The 20335-nt window shown below is 42.2% G+C and overlaps 1 protein-coding gene across 3 annotated transcripts in view; it reads right to left on the bottom strand.

Moving 5' to 3' along the window:
* Positions 1-1308: 1308 nt before the first annotated feature.
* MOB2 (MOB kinase activator 2) overlaps positions 1309-20335 on the bottom strand; it is a 106707-nt gene continuing 87680 nt past the window's right edge. For all 3 annotated transcript variants that reach the window (XM_082195187.1, XM_082195186.1, XM_082195185.1), the window contains exons 2-5: positions 13782-13942; positions 12583-12676; positions 3296-3420; positions 1309-2613 (exon numbers count right to left, since the gene is read on the bottom strand). In XM_082195187.1, coding sequence (XP_082051313.1) covers positions 2300-2613; positions 3296-3420; positions 12583-12676; positions 13782-13942 — 694 coding nt within the window. In that variant the 3' untranslated portion in view covers positions 1309-2299. The remainder of the gene's footprint in view (positions 2614-3295; positions 3421-12582; positions 12677-13781; positions 13943-20335) is intronic.

Genomic DNA, 20335 nt, shown 5'->3' with positions numbered 1-20335 from the left:
GCAGGGGGGGCCGGCCGCACCGGGCACAACACCTGGGGGTTAGGGGGCACAAATCCACGGGTTAGGGGGCGCAAATCCATGGGTTAGGGGGCGCAAATTACTTGCCTTGCCCCGGGTGCTGACAACCCACGCTACGCCACTGCCCCTCCCCATACAGTATTCATACAGTATGTCTATCAGTTAAGTTACATTACACTATTTTGCACCATTTTCTATTATATGCAGTGTCTGCTTCCAAGTGTGTCTTCTTGAGGGAGGTTCTTCTTAATGGTCTTCTGTCATGTGGCTAAAGAGGCTTTTTGACCCATTGATGGTACTAAGTTTGCACTCTTCCCATTAACTGTGTTGAGAAAAATACCTTATTAATGGCTCCTTTTTGTATTCTGCTTGCTCTTAGTCATTTCTTTTTTTAGCATTTTAAGGAAAGGCAGATAAATGTTTTAAATGTGTATTACCATGAAATATGAAGTATGGCAAAACAACCTCATGTACCAGATGGGAAAGAGTATAAACGTCTCCTTTTCCTCAAAGTAAGATCACTCTTCTAAAGTTGTTAATTTAGAAGGCTTGCGATGTAACAGAACTGTCAAAAATGGCAAAACAGCTACAAAGAGAAGCCTGGGTCCCTGAAGAGTCATCCTACTATATAATTTGTTGGTCAATCTTGTCCACTCCCAGAAAATTCTATTTAAAAATTTTTAACTATTCAAAGTATGTTCTTAGAGGAAGCATGTTGACTTCTTGAATGCAGCTCAGTATGTCCTACAATTCTCACAGCCAGTGACCTTTGTGGCTAAGAGTGCCTTGTACCAGTTTTGTCTGCACTGTGTGGGGGCTGCCCCCTTTGGTCCAAAAGCACAAGATAGGCTGTACTTGGCCTGATAAATACCACCTGAGGCTCTTGTATTCCAGCTCAATCACTGGGGTCATCTGGGGGAAGGCTGTTGCTTCTTACAGAGGCCTTACATTAATGTTGCCACTCCCATGCTATGCATTCTTGCAGCAGAGATTTCCAGAGCTATTGCACCAGTAGGCCTTGTAGCTGTTTAATTGATTTCCTGGTTAGCCAGTCATTTTAATAATTACCGGTATCTTGTTTTTAATAGTGTTGTGCTTAATGCCATACACCCTCCCTGATAGTTTATAAAGAAATAAATAATAGTAAATGCCAAATACTTACACAAAATAACTTTGTCTGGAAAATGCAAAGTACACACACCTTGGCTAACAACTTCCCACACTGTAAACAGATAATATTTCAACCCCTGAAGCAAATAGGCTAATGATGTGACATTGCATATAGAACACTTATACCTGATAGAAGTTTTTTTTATTATTATTGGACAGATGAACTAAAATAAGCCAACAATATAATTATATGCCAACAGCCATCTCTCTAGCACAGGTGGTGATACACTGTATGCCCCTTTCCATCTGCCCCAGGCTTCCCCTGCTCAACCACTGCATTTAGGCTCAATTCCCCACTGTTTTAATTCTGATGTTTGTGTCTGGGAAGGAGAAGCCGGGGGTGGGGGGGCAGTTGGGCAGAGGAACTAGAAGCAATAAGCAAAACAGGTTTGTAGATGCTCTTTCGAGATTCCCATGCTGATGACACCAGGTAGACTGGTGAGCCACATCCATTAGTGGGAGTCTTATTGCTACTCTAGTTGAGGCAAAACTCTTCCCGGTACAAGCCAGCAAAGGGCTAGATGCAAAAAGCCTAAGGGGAGGGAAAGGAAATGGGCCGTTTTAAGGAGAAACAAGACAAATCTCAAGCCCTCCCCCACCCCCAAAACAAAATATCTGCATCTTAAGCCACTTTACAAGTAAAAGTCACTTCTTATAACATTTATAAAATGGCAGTACCACCATCCTAGAGAGAGAGACAGACAGAAGGGGCTTGCATTAAAGGACTCCCCCACCCCCATTCCACCAAGGGAGAGAGGATGTGGGCAGAACAAAAGAAGACAAAGCGGTAGCCCAACTCAAAAAAAAAAAAAAAAATGTGGTTCTTCTCTAAAAACAGCACTCATCATCCATCTGATAGGGGAGAAAAAGAAAGGAGGAGAAGGAAAAAAATAAAAATAGAACTGGTGCAACTTCTCGCCAAGGATGATGCATTTAAACGAAAGCTCCATACGTCTACATGTCCTGTGGTGGCAGCATAATTGCTTAAACTGTCATGGCTGTGTATGTCTGTATATATATACACAATATGCACATATACATACACACAAAGAATATAGAGTGTTTTGTTTTTTTAAAAAAATGTTAGCATTAGTTTTGTTCCTGCTGAGACTCATCTCTCCTTCACATGGTTCTGTGCTCCTGCGCCGCTGCTGCTGCTGCCGCTGCCACCACTGCCGTTGCCACTCCCACTGGTGCTACAGAGGACCTCCGTGAGGTCGTCCATGATGGTGGTTTCTTTAGGGTCCACCAGGTTGAACTCCCTGATGAATAGGATGAAGTGTATGTAGAGTGTGTTCAAATGTCCATGCAGCTCCAGTGCCAACGTTTCCTTGAAGTGTGAGGAGTAGATGTGGGCTAGCACATGAAACAGGTACTTGCAGATCTTCTTCACTAGAGACTCAAAAGAGTTGGGGAATTCCTTGCCTGCCAGGAGAGAGAAAAAGAACCATTATAATGTTCAGTGGTGCTTCAAAGCACTCTAGTAGTAAGGCAACATTTGCTTAACTCCCTGCACTGGAATTAGGCCTCTGCCCACTAGGCAGGAAGCTTGAAAGGCTTTTTGGTGAAATTCAACATCAAGCTCTTCGCAGGCATTTTAACATGCCAGAAGCAATGAACCCCCACCCAACATATTTTTTTCTTGGGATTCTTTCAACCCTCAATTGGTTCTACAAGCATATGTCCTTGCAACAGGGCTGTTTAGGTGAATCACTGTCTTTGGGAGAGGCTAATATTTCAGATCCCAAACCATCCTCACATTTAGCCAGAAAAGTGTTCCCATGTCATCCAGCTACTGGCCCAGAAAAAAACAATTATGTGTATAGAAAGGAATAGCAGAGATATGGCATATGTTTAGAAGCTGGTTTCATTTGATTATTCACTGATTAAAGTAGTTTGAAGAAGCTGCATTTAATATACAGTTTCACATATTATTTATCACTTCTACAATCAGTAATTATACGTAAGCAATGCTTGTTTTTTCAAAGCCATAAAAATCTGACTGGGTCTTTTTCTCTTTGTAAACCGCTCTGAGGGGTTTTTTAATCACTAGGTGTATAATTTTTGTGAATTAAATGAATAAAATCTTTCCTGTGAAGCAACATACCATATTTTGTAGGAAAGACATCCTCATCTGTTACTAGCTTCTGCACTGAACTCATGACGAAGTCAACATATTGAGGAGCAGTACACTTGATTTTCTTTCCCCGCTCATCATACCAGTAGTATTGTCTGTGGAGAGAATTAACAGCAATGTATTATTATCTGTCCTAGAAGTTTAATTCCATGTAGACCAAAGCAAGCAGAGTCATAAATTGTCCTCCCTGGAGAGCTAGAAATTTCACATGAGGTCCTGTATTTTTGCTTACTGAACCCAAGAGCTGGTGTTTAATTGGTGATGTAACACCAGATGCTTAAACTAACAGACTCTCAGGTCAGCATTTTAATACTGCCTTTCCTTTTGCATCCTCAACAAAATAAACAAAATATAACAGAACATAAATTTTTTTATTATTGTTCAATGTAACAATTTGTGATTCTGGCATATTAAGAACACCAGGTTTGCAGGTTTGCTGTTGGACCAAGCAGATAATGTTATTTAGAATTTTTACGGAGACCAACTGATACAGAATGGTATTGCTCTTGCAAAATACGCAGCTCTTGCTTCTCCCAACATTAGCACAAATTCATCCTGCCTGCTGACCATTCTTGAAGTTGATCAGTTCTCTCTTATTTTGAGGACTACTCAACTGGCAATTCATTCTTTGCCACAGCCTAAGTCAATTGAGCTGTCATCAAAATAACATCTTCCATCCAAGTCAGTAGGTCCATGCGCTAATGAAATGTAGGCCAAAAGTATGCCAGTGATCTCGTGACAAAGTATGACAAGTGAATACAGAATTTCAAGCTTTCAGACTGATTTGCAACAGAATATTAGTGTGTGTAGAAAGACTATACATAATGCAAAGTTTAGAGTGTTAATAAAATCAGCTGTCAGGAGAGGGCACTATAGCAAGACAAACTTAACAACATACTTTTAACAGTTATTACACAGCTTCAAACCAGACTGATGTTACAATGCATTCTTGCATTATGTGCCCACTTTTTTTAAAAAATGCAAACAGCAGTCACTTGGGGAGAGGCTAATTACTGTGATTGAAGCAAGCAAGGGAAACTGAACACTTTTCTCCTATGTGGAGTTCCTGATAGACTAGCTCTCGATGCTGAATGTTGGAAGATTCAGGAAAGTCAAAAGAAAGTGCCCCTTCATATAGCTCATAAACTACAGAATTTGCTCGCAAAAGATGTAGTGGTGTCTACCAATTTGGGTGGCTTTAAGAAAGTATTAGACAAATGCACGGAGGATAAGTCTACAAACCAAAATGGCTGTTCTACCTCCACTGTTGGAAGTAGTATGCCACTGGGCAGCAGATGCTGGGATTCACAGGTTGAGCTCCACTTCCAGGCTTCTATTGGTATCTGGTTGGCCACTGTGAGAACACATTACTGGACTAGATGGGCATTCGGCCTGAGCTATGAAGCTGCAACGGCCCGATCAAAGTTGCACTTTGGAACAGCTATTCGCATTGAGAAGAAATCCTCCCAAAGGAAATGGCTGTTTCAAAGAAGTGATTTTCATTTGGAGCACAAAAGTAGATGAGAGGCTGCTGTTTGCATTTAAAAACAAATAGATAACAGCAGTTGTAAGCAGCAGTTATAACTACAGTAATGCATAGTGAAGTAAGAATAGTAAATTACACACGGTTACCATAGAAATAATTCTGTCTATATCAATCCTGCTTTCCCTGCTATATATCTTATTGTGCATAAAGTAGGCTTTTACCTCTCTTGGTTGTCTGCAGCTATGCATATGACTAAGCTTCCTTCAAGCTACCACTCAAACCTGCCATCTACAGTCATACCTCAGGAAAAATGTGCTTCAAGTTAAGTATTTTCGGGTTGCGCTCAGTGGCGACCCGGAAGTAACGGAGCGCGTTGCTTCCAGGTTTCACCGCGCACTCAGACGGTCAAAATGACGTCACACTCATGCGCGGAAGCGGTAAAACGCGACCTGCGCAGACGTGGGTTGCGTTCGCTTCAGGATGCGAACGGGGCTCCAGAACAGATCCCGTTTGCATCCCGAGGTACTACTGTATGTTTCACTAGATTATACTGGAAGAATACACTCCTGATTTTAGTTCTACAAGTGGGTTTTTAATCTCTTTTAGAGATTTAAGGAGCAGAGCTGCAGGATTCTTATTACCACCAGCAGTAAGTGTTTTGAGTTTTAAATTTACTCCAGCCTTTAACCATCATCTAAATAATCCTTGGATTTAGACACTCAGATGCTGACTGTTACAACCACCAAATGCGTTTTACATATAGCAATGGGGAACCTTCTAAACGTTTTTATACTGAAGCAGCATCAGCTATCAGTATTCATTGTCATGTTATCCTTTTTAAAGACTTTATTCTATACTGGGACGTTTATAAACAGTGAGTGGGACAATACGTAAGATGAAAATCATAGCAATTATTTTAAAAAACAAAACAGTAAAATTCCTTCATTGTAGATCAAACTGGCATCAAACTAAAACAATTCAGCAAACAAATCAATTCAGCTGGGAGACCTGAGGAAAAAGAATGATTTTCAAGAGGCATCTAAAACACATTATAATAGGAGCCTGTCTAACTGCCATGGAGACCATCTTCCATTATGCTGGTGCAACCACACTGAAGACCCTGCTGCTGGTAACTACATACAGAATGTGTAGCACTGCAAGCACAGCCTCATCAGCTGAGTGCAGGAAGGAGGAGGGAATCAAGAGGGTCAGGCAGGAACTAGGTGTTAAGGGTTTAAACAAAAATATAATTTTATATTGGTTCTTCAGGCAACAGATTTGCAATTGTTGATTACAAGGCCAAACAATATAAAAGAAAAAAGAATAATTTTATTCTTACTGGGAAATATTTTTAAAATCCTGTCCTTCAACCTAAATGAAGAATGTCTCCAAATTCAGGCTGCTTGGGAGAGCAAGGACTGCCAGCACCAGTGAGTCATTGAGGAAGCCATAAAACAAGACTGGGCTGTGTTTTTCAAAAGGGCAAGGTTTCCTTCCCAACTTCAAGAATATGTGCTTCTTGCATAACCATCGCATCCTTGCCCGCAGAGCAGCTTGCTATCTATCATTCCCCAGTCGAGTAACTTTCAAGAAAGTCTTAAAGATGACAGTTTCAATAGTCACACTATCGCCTCACTGCAAAGTATATTTTCTCATTAAGCCAAGACAGATTGAGCATATGTGACCCCACCACTGATGCCAACCTGGCCTAACAGGGTCAGAAGTACTGAACTAAGAGGAAAGTCAGTCCCATGTCATTTTTAGGTCAACCTCAAGAAAACAGAATTGAATTGAAGTAGCTACAAAAGCAACAGAAGAGTGCTTTGAGAACACAGCTCATGTACACTGGGCATGAATATAAAGGGCAAAATAGCTCTCTGTTGTAACAGGTCAGCAGGTGCCATTTCTGGCTAGGCCTATCCCTTTCCATAGCTGTCAAATCCTGGTGCGCTTGAGCCTCAGTCTGCTAACCTCTAGGAGAGGTTCCTGATCTCAGCAGTCACATTTTAAAGAGAGAAAGCTGTACTTCCCAGAGTATCGAGAGCACAATCCTTTCCCAGGGGCAGCTCACTTTCTAGAGAAGCAACAGTGGGCCTTTCTCTTCTGGCTGGTCTGGTCTGTGGCATGATTCCCCTGGGTCTTGCTGAACTCTCTCTCTAGTCACCCACCTCCATCTCTGCTTGAGAATGGGAAACCAATTTCAGCAGAACAAACTGGACTGATACCTGTATTTTAAAAAACTGACAAATGCTAATGATGCCTGCATCTGAAAAAGGAGTTGTCTAGAGCAAAGCAGAACTGAATACTTTGCTGGTCAAATGCTTACCGTATTTTTCGCTCTATAAGACACACTTTCCCCCTCCTAAAAAGTAAGGGGAACTGTGTGTGCATCTTATGAAGCAAATGCAGGCTAAGCAGCTTTTGCTGAAGCCAGGAGAGCAAGAGGGATCGCTGCGCACCGATCCCTCTTGCTCTCCTGGCTTGGCTTTGCTGGAGAGGCGCTGCACAGCTTTCCCTCTTTGCGCAGCGCCCCTTCAACGAAGCGGAAGGAGAAATGGAAGGGGCTCCGCTTCTCCTGCCGCTTCGCTGAAGGGGCGCTGTGCACAGAGGGAGAGCTGCGCAGTGCCCCTTCAGCGAAGCTCCTTCCGTTTCTCCTCCCGCTTTTCTGGAGAGGCGCTGAGCAGAGAGGGAGAGGTTTTTTTCCCTTGTTCTCCTCCTATAAACCTAGGCGCGTCTTATGGTTGGGTGCGTCTTATAGAGCCAAAAATGCAGTGTTTTACAGCATGAACATTACTTTGAACACAGCAGTCTTCAGAAGCAAATACATAAGGACTTCACTGTACTCACTTGATCTGCAAAGTCCAAGCTTAAACTTGTTTGTCTTTACACAGCATGCCTTTGCAACAGTCACACAGTGGAGAGATTGAATTCTAGACAAAAACTGTCTTAAAGTTCAAGAGGGCAAAGAGAGCCACAACTGCCTTTTGGTCCAGGCAGTATAACAGGAAAGTCCTGCTTTGGGCAAAATGCAGGAGGCATGTCCATTTTAGCCACAGGGAAATAGAAGAACTTAAAAACTAAAGCTTCATTCGTGGCTGTTCACGTGCGCTAACGACCCAAAATTCCAGTTATTCCCAAAAGGGGTTTGACAACCGAGAATATGTATTGCAGCGCTGAGCCTACAGAGTTAAGTGTGCCCTCATTTCCAGAGATAGGGTGGGTAATACAGTCACAAACAGAGGTGAATCCTATAAGGAGCAGCCACGTACAAATATACCCCCAGTTATAGGGCCAGGCATTTCCCATGCAACAGCTGAATGACCAGCAGCGATCAAGTCATCACATTACCTACATTGATCAGCCATATTGTCACTCATCCATGAAGCTTGAAAAGGATGTGACAAAGGGCAGGCAATGAGTGGAACCAAAACCAAGATAGAAGCACAGCTACTGCTGTAGCTGCACTGACTTCCTTGCAGAAGAAAAAGTGAATGACATGTGGAAAGACTGCCGAAACTGAGCAGGAGGGATACTGGAGCAAACAAATGCAAACATGCCCTCAGATCCCATATATTTTTCTTATGCAGAAGCAACTACCAAGGCAACTACCTCGCCCCTACCCCTAACACAATTAAAAATGGGAAAAAAGACAAGGAAGAGGTTATGCAAGGGGAAATAAAGGTAAAGGTAAAGGTACCCCTGCCCAAACGGGCCAGTCTTGACAGACTCTGGGGTTTGTGCGCCCATCTCACATTTATTGGCCGGGGGCCAGCGCTGTCCGGAGACACTTCCGGGTCACGTGGCCAGCGTGACAACGCTGCTCTGGCGAGCCAGAGCCGCACACGGAACGCCGTTTACCTTCCCGCTGGTAAGCGGTACCTATTTATCTACTTGCCCCCGGGGGTGCTTTCGAACTGCTAGGTTGGCAGGCGCTGGGACCGAGCAGCGGGAGCGCACCCCGCCGCGGGGATTCGAACCGCCGACCTTTCGATCGGCAAGCCCTAGGCGCTGAGGCTTTAGCCCACAGCGCCACCCGCGTCCCTGCAAGGGGAAATACAGAGTAGTAATTTCAAAATGAAGCAGAGCTAGTTTGCAAACTGCTCCACAGCACAGGAAAAACAGTCACTCTGTTTAGTTTGATAACAACAACTTAACAGAATTGCACCCAGATGCTGCCTATTTCCTGTTATCCCCAAACAGCTGCAACTTCACTTTACCAGAACTTTAGTAGTTTTCCAGTACTAGTTCCTACATGATGCAATGGCCAGTAGCATAAATGCTTTTGAAAGAAGGTTAGGTATACATAGAGTAAATAAGGTGAATAGCTTACTGCCTATGAGTGTGGGAAAGTGCAGGTGAATATACCATATTTTTCGCCCTATAAGACGCACTTTTCCCCCTCCAAAAATGAAGGGGAAATGTGTGTGCGTCTTATGGGGTGAATGCAGGCTCCTTGGTTCAGCGATAGCAACGCGAAGCCTCCGAAGCCTGCGCTCCGGAAGCTTCGCGTTGCTTCCGCTGAAGCCAGGAGAGTCTCTCTTTGAGGCTGGCGGTGGGGGAAAGCAGCGCTTCCCCCATCGCCAGCCCCAGAGGATGGGGGCCAGCGGGAAGGTGCGCGACGCCTTCCCGCTACTCTCCAACCCAGGTTTGAGGCTGGCGGTGGGGAAAGCAGCGCTTCCCCCATCGCCAGCCCCAGAGGATGGGGGCCAGCGGGAAGGTGCGTGACGCCTTCCCGCTACTCTCCAACCCTCCTGTGGGCTTTTGCGGGAGATGGGGGAATTCCCCCACCTCCCGCAAAAGCAGGCAAAAGCCGCACGCTCTTTAAAGGGGCTCTGCGGCTTCTGCTGGCTTTTCTAGGAGGTGGGAGCAGCTCTTGGGGGCTTTTCCCCAAGGAGGGAGAAGGGACTGACTGGCCGAGTCCGTCCCTTCTCCCTCCTGCGGGCTTTTGCAGGAGGTGGGGGAATTCCGCCACCTCCCGCAAAAGCAGGAAGAAGGTCTTGGAGTAGCACACAGGCTGTGTGCAGCCTGTCCACTGCTCCCAGAGCTGCGGGGGAGGAAATCATATTTTTTTCCTTGATTCCCCCCCCTGAAAACTAGGTGCGTCCTATGGGCCGGTGCGTCCTATAGGGCAAAAAATACGGTAACTAGAAAGCTTAGAGCTAGTTAATGCATAGCATAAAGGGGTTAAGACAAGAGAACAGTATTCCTGGACTCAATTACACCATGCTCCCTCTCCTCTAGTAAAGAAGGAAGTAAAGCTTCTTTCTTCATTCTCTTCCACCACGTGAAGCCGACCAGGCAACAAGTCTGGGCTTGCCTGCTTCAAGCCCAGACTGCATGCTCTGAAATATTTTGTAACCCAAGCATTTTCTATTTGTGGTATTCTTTCTGCTGCATGGAATAATGCATGAATCTGACCTTTTGAGTTTGTAAGTAAAACATTTAAGCTTACTAAACGGTGTGATCTGTACACTGTAAAAGGGTTAGAAACAGGGGGGGTGCTATAAGCAAACTAAATGAGATATTAAAAAGGTCTAACCGCCTATTGTTCCCATGCTTCACAGTTCTGCATGTTTCTGTAATTTTAATACTCTGCTGGGGGCTATCTCTTGCTGGAGAGTATGTTTAGCCCCATGCTTTGGATTTAGGGATCCAGCCAATTCTTGTATTAACTAACCTGACATTGCTACCCCCAGCAATGAGAACTAGAAATGCTTCCATGCTCTGGCACTGTAGATTTTAAACTACCAGACACAGGACAAAAAGGGATTGAATAGCCTCACCTTGCTTATTATTATCAGTTTTGAAATGTGACACACCACTTTCCTATGGGACTGAGACTGAAGTCACATTTCAAAACCACCAAATAATTGTACATATTTTTGTTTTACTAGACGTTTTTTAGTCCATGTGTGGAACATTAAAGGAAAATGCTATTTCATAGCGCATAAAGACTGCCATTTTACTGGGCAATCATCTTGTGAACATTTTATTTATTGATTTATATAGCCCCATCAGTGTGCATAGTTCTTTATAGAACGTAAGGGGCTTACGATCCGAAACACAAGTGAAACACAAAGTGGAGACAATATGCAATTGTTTCAGTAATCTGTGTTTGTGCTTGGTTGCAGTACAATATAGGAACTAGGAGGTGTGCTAAAGGCATCACAGAAAAGGTGGGTTTTAACAAGGGACAACTGGGCTCTATAAGCAAATGTGAAGCACTTCTGTTCAGTCAGGCCCTCTTCTAAGTTACTCCATTCCACTCCTCTCCATTCCTCCCCCCTGGACAACAATCAGCCAGCACCATGTGGCCACTAAACATGCTCAGTCTTCACTGGGCAGTTTTTGGTGGTCTTTTATACTCTTAGGGTCCCCCCTCTCTCCAGCCTAAATACTGTTCTTCTGCAAACTTTGGAGCTTTCCCAAGTCTGCCAATGACTTCTGCATGGATAGTGCTGTTTTGGCTACCCAATAATGCACATTCAAATAAAGTGTTCACTGTTGTAGAAAAATTTTAGGAAGCAAGACAGGTGTCCTCATGCAGGTGTTCTGGGAGGCAGTTCTGAGCATACAGGGTGGAGCTGAAGGAGCAGGGACTAGGATACAAAAGAGGTAATTCAGGCAGAGGTCATGGGGGGCTTTCAATGTAAGGGCAAAAGAGGAGTGTTGGTTCTGCAAGAAGTCAGTGTGGTGATGTCACATGCTCAGAGCTATGAGAAGTTAAATAATTTTGGTAGCAGGGTCCTGGATAGATTTTCCTGGCACCCCACAAAACTGGCCATGGGGAGGTTGACAGAATCCCCCAGAAGAGCGCACAGTGGGAGGGGGGGTCATTCCATCTGACAAGCTGCAACGCTTGCACCGATGCAACATTCACCATAGTGTGACACTGAATTTGGATCATAGAGGCGTGAAAGTGCATGTTGGCCAGATCAATGGCAGATAAGAAGCACGGGTGGAAATAGTGGAATACCACTATTAAAGTTTCTCAATTTTTTCTTACATTTGAATGGAATTACATTCTTGTTTCAATAAAAACATAATAAAAACTATTTGCTTTATGTTTTACATGCATATGATTGAACGATGTTTTCTTTTTCCAAGATTATGATAGAGAAACAATGCTTCTTTTCACTCTCAGCAGTTCACTACTTTTAGAAAGATATGGTCAACCTCAAAGATAAAACACTAGGAGCAGAGCATTTTTTTTCCTGGTCCCTGAGAAACTGCCAAATCATGTTCACAACACTTCAGAGCTTTGGCAGCTACACTACTTGAAGGTTGTCTGCAGAATGGCTGGGTGCCCAGCCATCATTCCTGAGGTTAAGAAAGTCCCCCCAGGCTAGCAGCTCAAAAGTGGCCTTTTGTACTTCCACGTTGCGTTTTTTTGGGGGGGGGCAGAGCTTTGAATAAAGCAGAACTCAGTTCCAGAACCATAGAACTGTAGGTCAGGAAGAAAACTGCAAGTGTGGATTATTTTACAGGGTGGTGGGTAAGGGCCCAAAACAAAACACATGCCAGATGCAGCAAATCATTCTGTTATTTCTTCTAAAATTGTTATTTCAATAATAGTAACACTGACAGCTAATATTTGATTCAAATTTGGACTTTTCTCTTCTTCCTTGCATCCAATCCCTTTGGTCATCCTTTTAGCATGCACTACGCATTTTTGCAGTCAAGTCTGAAAGCTTTCCACTTCTCGCCATCCCTCACACTGGAGCAGAATAGTCTAAGCCATCACCATACCACAAATGAAGACATCACTTACGTATTGCACACTGCCATGGTCTGACATGTATCTCCCGTACAAAATTCAGAGATTGTACTATATTGTAAATTGATATGGTGGAAAAAGGTTGTTGCTGAAAGAGAAAAAGACACCAAGGTGTTTCCATTACTCATTAGAACTTTTGGTTGCAGAAAGAAAAGAGCTGCATAATTACACTGGATTTGGTGGTTCACTTGAACATTTTCACAATTAGCCCGACAACAATCACTAAATTTTCCCTCGCTTGAAGCGTGCAATCTGTGGCATAGCAACCCTTTCCGTCACCTGGAACAGAGGTTTTTTTTAGGAGATCACCCAATGTTGTTGAGCTTTCTGGGGGGAACAGCTCCAAAACTTGATTAGCTGGCATTTTGAGGGACAGACAGTTGTTCTGCTGCTCACCAGCTCCCCTGCCATCCTGCTGCCCCCGGCCCCATGATGCCCTGCAATGAAGATCATTGGCTGTCTTTGGACCAGTCACACACTCTCAGCCTAACCTACATCACAGGGCTATTTGCAAGGGTAAAATAGGTGGGGGAGAACTTTAACCCTAAGCTGCATAGAGAATACAAATGAAAATAAAATAAGTGTATCAAAATCCATTATTTTCCCCAAGGCCTTTTTTGTTATTTCTTTGTATGCATTTCAAAAATGGCAGTGGAGAGCTCTAATCAGAAGCACTACTTAAATTATTCACAGGCAGCACAACAACTGGAGCAAACAGGTCTCATTAGCACTTTTCAATATATGCCTAGAGGGCCATGCAGACCAAAAGCAGCCTGAATGGTTCAAAGGAGGCCACTGATGTTTCCATTCGTGAAGGAACACAGATGGCACCATCTAAAGCAGGGGCTTAAAATGCCCTAGCACTTTGTGTCTTCTAACATTGACCAGATTTTTTCTTAAGTCATCCAGGCTTGTATTCAGCATTTAGGATGCTGATTTCCAGTTACAATAGGGGTATAATCATCAGCTTTTAGAAACGTATTCCATAGCAAACTGAATGTCTCGTGCAAATGTCAAAGTGAAAGGAGAAACTTTTCACCTTGCTGAACTTATTTGTTTTGAAAAGTGGAAGAGTTGGTATCCAAATGCAACATCCTCTAAACATTCCTTAAAAAAAATAATATTAGAAATCCTACTAGCATGAAAACTATCTAGCAGGAATATTCAGTTACTATAAATATCATGATACTTACTGTTGCTAGCTAACCACTCATTAAGGTCTATTTCCCGTGGTAGCATGACTAACTCTTTGAATTCAAAGTCAGTAATCCTTGACTTCGTGTATTCCGGCTCTAGGTAGAGTTTCTTTTCTTCTGGTGCTGGCTTTTTACCATTTGGTTTTCCCTTGGATTTCCTGCAAAAGGAAAAGGAAAAGGAAAAGGAAACAATGCCTTGAATTACAAACTGAGGTGTAGGTTATATAAACTCATCTCCCATCTTTTGTAATAACTTTCTCTTTCATACTGCATAATCCAATTTCCTTTATTAACAAAGGAAACCTGCTGTTAGAATCCCTGCAAGAACAAGGCCAGTGGTAACCAAAGGAAAAGGCATACAGCTCCACGCTAGTTGTTCACGGCCTGAAAATGCTATTGCACCCCTGCCCTTTTCCTGGTAAAAATAATGAAAACTGGGTTCATGCCCAAGCTGATGTAAGCCTCCCTCTACCAGGTGATCAATTAATGCTGCCTTCTGTACCAGAGGTGTCCACTTTAAAAGATTGCTGCTTAAAATATTTAAAACCGTACATGAATCCAATGAATCACAAAGGAAGCATTCTGAGCTCTTATGGGAAAAGGTAGGATGAGAAATGTTGGGGGTTTAGGAGTTATAAGCTGTTGTGAAAAAAAACAATAAAGGTAAAGTCAGGGTGGGTCCTTTGGACATAAACACGCGCACTGCAATCTTGGTATGTTTATTCTTTCTATAGTCTACACAAAAAACATTTTGTTTATTCACACACACACTCATATTCTCCCCCCCCCGTAAGGTTAACACAGAAGGGGAGAGAAGTTGAAGCTAAAGCATATGTTACTCCAGATACTCATTTTATTCTACTGAACATTTTTACAGTATTTTGCATTATTTGCATCCAATGAAGCATGCTTCTGCCTACTAAACTTCATGGCCTTGATTTATTACATTTATAGTCCAACTTTCCTTCAGGGAGCTTAAAGGGGGTCTATACAAGTTTCCTAGGTGTTCTTCCATCTAGCCCTGATTTAGAGACCATGCCCAGCCTGGCTTCTCTGCCTCTGGGCCTCATTCAAGCTGAGTCATGCCTCAAAACACCAAATATTGCTCAGTCCAAAGGAGCATAAAGAGAGAAGAGTCTTGCACCCGTGGAAAACACTGTTTAAATCTTTATTTCTCAAAGTGGTCCAACTGTAAACATTCCACTTGACCTCTTCCTCCTCCAGGAATGCCAAGCTCCAATCATGGAACCAGTTTATCTTAACAGTAAACAGCATAAATCCAGTTCAAACTATGCACTTTGCCTCAAGGTAGCCAAGAAAGCACAACATGATGAGCCTGCCTCATTCCAAAGGAAAATCTACACTAGTAACCCCCTGAATGCTGTGAACAAGCTGGCCAGGTTCTGTACAGCATGCCTTCTGTTCTTCTCTAGACAAAGTTGTGTGTGTGTAGAAAATAACAAGGTTTGGAGCAGAGGCAGCATTTAGGAGAGGCAGTTCAAAACCTTTGACTACCAAGGAGAAGCACAAGAATCCTGAGCACAATAGCCTTAGAAGAGGTTACATGAAAATGATGCTAGTTGCTCCTCAAAGTGGAATGTGTGATACCACCACCACCACCTGAAAAAAATTGTTTAATACTTCCTTTTACCTTTCATGCATTTATTTAGGCTGGAAAACTGCTGCCATGCCAAAGAAGAGATGGAGAAATTATGCTGAGCCCATTTGATAAGCGCAACCATCCTTGGGAGGTCCATTCAGTGTAGTGTGAGTGGGCATCTACTTGTGCAAAGGGCCTTTTTCTTTCCTTGTGTGTCCCCAATATCTGCCCTAGGGAATTGGGGCAACATTTGAAGCAGAGGTGTGAGAGCAGTTGCAGAAGGGAGACGAGAAACTGGAAGTCCTATTGATCCAGTGCTGTGTGATGGTTCACAGATAGAAATCAGCTCACTGGTAGTAATTTGTGCACAGAGGGGAAAGAACTTAATATAGTTTTATTTCTCCTTGTTTTTATTTTAAAACCCTTCTTTGTATCCTTGCATATCTACCCTCTTGCCTGCTTACTTTACCTGCTTTTTGGCTTCTGGATAGGCTACTGACCCCTTCATTCTCCACAAACACCTCTTTCCACGCTATATGCCACTGGAGTACCCTGCAAGGAAATACAGAGCGTGCTAATCCTATTCACTCAATTCAAGACTTTCAGACCATTGGTGGAAGAGCTTCCTTAAGGGCAGAAAAGATAGTTCATGGTGCAGGCCTGTGATCCGATTTTATCTGTCACCCAACATTTTTAATTTTGGGTAGTACTTCTGGAGGGGGACATGTTGTGCTTCTCCTGAGGTAGTTTGTCCACCTTTGGTCTCCATCCTGCATTAAGCTCTCACCTGTGGGTCCTAGAAGCTGTCAGTATGTGACAATGGTCACACCCCAGAAAATAGATTCGACTGGCCAGGTGAGGGTAGCTGATGGGTCTCTAACCCTCAGTGAATTAGGGATGTCCCCTGCATGCAAGGACACATCCCAATGGATTGAGTAGATGAGACCAATAGAGGGTCCAATGGTCAAGAAGGCGAGACAGATGGATGCCAGCAACAGCTACTTTTCCATTCTTTTGAATCTTGATAACATACATACACACTTCTAATGTGTTGGGCAGGAGAAACAAGGTATCCCTCAATAAGATTATTCACAAGTCACACTGTCATGGCTATACATGCCTTTATATCAAGTTATTCCTTCAACCAGTTCCTGGCTAATCTGAAATGCCTCTACTAGATATACACAAGCTTGGACATAAAGAAACAAATGAAAAAGCCAACTTCATGATGGTCAAATGTCAGTGATAAATGAAAAGCTTTTTTCCCTTTGTTGCTGAAAGTCAAATCACATCTCCTTGCAGTCTCTGAGGAAATAAACCTCAGCTATGTTAGCCAGTGAAAACACGACTGCAAACCAATTCTTCAGGCGGCTCGTCAAGCAAAGGTTACTTAAAAACCCAAACCACAGTTGATGCAAATGTCACAGGCACAAATCACCCTACAGAGTAAAAGGGGGAGAGAAGGGCAGAGAAGAATGCCAGACAAATGGAGTGTGTACTGAGGTCATTGTGTGAAATGTTATGCTTGCTCAAGTTTTTGCTGCTTCCAGCCAACCTTTTACACACACATACCGCTTTATATTCAGCTGGGAGAAAGAAATCTCTCTCTAGTTGGAATAATATAAACCACAATTACTGTAATGTACTGTAATGTGCAAACTGCTTTCTATCAGCCTAAGTGATAACGTTTTTGTACTCAGCAGCCCACAAAATGCTATTGCAATGAAAGCTCAACTGCAAACTCACCACTGAACTCTGGGTTTGGCAATCTATTTGCCTGGACCAAACTGTTACTTGCCTGCAGGCAAGTGGCTAGTTTCAAGGCTTGTTACTCTCCTTGCTACTGATCCTGATAGATAGTGATATCCCAGCAAGTCTCAGTTCTGATGAAGGATGGTCAATCCTTTTTACAATCTGTGTCCATTCTATCCCATTTCTACATTTTTTCCATGACTTTAAAAAATGAATTTGAAAATTCACATTTTAATACAATTAAACAGTTATAATTCATTCTCAAAACCTGAATTCTTTCTCCCAAAATACCTCATCACCAGGCTACCCCCTCCACCACTACTTAGTTGAATATTGGCAAACATAATCAAGTTTCTGAATTTAAGCTCTGTCAGCCAGCTTCGGAACACAACTTGTGAAGTTTCAGAAAGAGAAAATTATTATTTGGCATTTTGTACTAACACTCAGGAATCAAAGGACAAAGAAACACAGATACTGTGAAACACTTATGCATGTCTAAATAGATCTTTAAAATTTATAATGCACTATGCACTTTATTTTATACTGCACTGAAACAGCCAAGGAAGGATTGGGTATCCATTTCCATGCATGAGAAATGAAAGCCCTCCTATTTTCTACACATGTTCCCTTCATATGTCCAAAGACAAAGGATCAGGTGAGAAGCTGCCCTATTCAAGCAATAAAAGGGCTTGGGAATACTTAAGATATATAAACTGAGCCATTTAAATTCATATGCACCCCAGCGTGTTGTACAGAAATCAAAATGCTGAACCTAAGAAAACATCAATTACCAAAAGATAATTCCCAGATAAATATTTCTGGAATTATAATCAATTTATCAACAACTAGACACAGCACCCAAAATGGACGACAACAACTGTTATGAACACTACAGCTATAAATAAAAATAAATTAGAAAGATTTGCTCTAAGCATCACTACAGCTGAAAGTTATTGAAATGTTTTTATTTTTAAAAGTAACTTGTTCCCTATATATACACTACACATGCACACAAAATTTCTACCATTAGCCAAGGATTCCATGGATATATATATAACAAAGACATTGACCTATCTGAGGTTAAAAAGAGTTTCACAAGCCTAGTCACATAAATCACAACCTTGTTAAAGTCCAAATAAGTGACAATGAACAGTTATAGGTTCTGTTCCCATTTATTATCACATCTAGGACTGCCAGATGTCCTTTATTCTCCTCTGAGATCTTCTTTATCTCAGAGAGTTGCAGCTGCATACAAAGCATAATGAATTACCCCTGTTTGACATGTCATACCTCCAAACTGCCTCTTGCTTTTTTTTAAACTTTGGATTTGTCACCCTTTGGAATGCATGCAAATATCAAACTGCAGCTCAAGCTATTTCCCTGGAAACACATCTGAGAATGTCAAATGGCAGTTCCATGTCCAGCACCTCATGTTGACTCTCCCTTTCTTTTCATTTTGCCAGCCCTGAGGATCAGAAACATTTTAAACCAAATTACACATTAACAATGTTCCTCAAAGCAAACTGCCTATACTAACAACGTATACTTTATGTGTTCACTCCCTTATCAGAAAATGGACGAAACAGCAGAAGACAATATTAACCCCTTTCTAAAATCAGATTTGACCCGATGGAAGAAACTGAAACTGAAACATTTACCTTTTGATTCCCCTTTAGTTCCAATAACTCAAAAGTCTTCCTTCACACAGCAGCCAAATCAGGCTCATTTGCTAAGTGGGATTATATAAACTCAGATACTTCTACACTAATCAAAGCCCCTTATAGCTCAAGAAACAATTTTTATATTGGGAGATAACACCAGATTAAACATTTTCTAAATCAGCCAAATATATAGGGACATAGCTTAAATAGTTTTAAGCAACTACTCAATTTGATCAACCCACTGAGAAAGGAAATAATCTCCCAACTATATAAAATTCTCACATAATTGGCTACCCTTCCTCTTACTCCATAAGACTAAAATGGGGAAAATATTTTTGGGTAAAGTTTTTGGAGAAGAATTACACTATATACAGTTAGCATCACAGAAAACACTGACACAGCAGAAGAGAGAAAGCGTATCTATTCAGGACATCAGAATGAAGTATTCCTACTAGCATAACGTATTTTTTCCCAATACAGTCAACCCCAATAGCCTCCCAAGGAGAAAAGCTGGCTTCAATGTCAGCCAATGCACAATTATGCAAGCAGTGAGCCAATATTTAATCACATCTTGTAGGCCCAAACTTCATTTGAATTCCTTGATGCTCCATGCTTTACTGTGAATAGAACTTTCTTTTTAAAGGAATCCGCTCCAAAAGGAATCCACTCCAAAAGAAAATTTAAGTTCAACATTTTAATTTCAGTTCCTCTCATCTCTCAGCATAATAAATCAAATGGGAAGCAGACAACAGTGCAAAGTAACATGATAAATGTTTCTAGTTTTACAAGTTCTTTGTGATGCAGGTAATTTAGTGATCTCACACCTTGAGGCCCCAAACAAGCTTCCCATATGAAAAACATTGAACAAGAAGTGTTGGGTTTTGTTAAGAGTAGAATTAACCACATTTCCAAGCTAACTAGGTTTTGGCCCATGGTGTGCAATTCCTATTGAGAAATACACAACTACAGACAAACCCCAGTGCCGTACAAGACACTATGTGGCGGGTGTGCATGCATGCATGCTCCAAACAGGCTGAAGAATTGGGTCCTCTCAGACTTGCCAGCTGGTTAAAGCTTGTGTCAGCTTCAGGGGCACATCATGTTCCTTATCAAGCAAAGTTGTTCAGTGCAAAAATGCAACAAAATATGTATGTTTACATATTCAAATCTGGTGCCTTTGAAACAAAGAAGAAATGTTTCCTCAGAAACTGTTCCAGTGAGCCTGTTGAACTTAACTAGAACAAGTCAATACAGACTATTCCGGCACTCAAAGTGACTCCTCTCCTAAGTCACAGGCAACAGCTATGGGCTATTCAGAGCTAAGTGAACAGTGTCACTGCTCTTGCTTGCTCTTGACCCAACCAAGAGCTTACCTGTCTGCTTTCGTTTCCTAGGCCCTAAACAAAAAATCAATTGTTACCATCACCAGGCATTTGAAAGTGATTTACCATAACATATACAAGATATATAAAAGCAGTTAAAACAATTTGCATATATAAAAACAATTAGAAATATAAAAACAGATAAAAAACAGCTGC

This window comes from Podarcis vaucheri, assembly GCF_965113315.1.
Source record: "Podarcis vaucheri genome assembly, chromosome: 1".
Classification (NCBI taxonomy): Eukaryota; Metazoa; Chordata; class Lepidosauria; order Squamata; family Lacertidae; genus Podarcis; species Podarcis vaucheri.
This window is presented reverse-complemented; position numbering and strand designations above follow the sequence as displayed.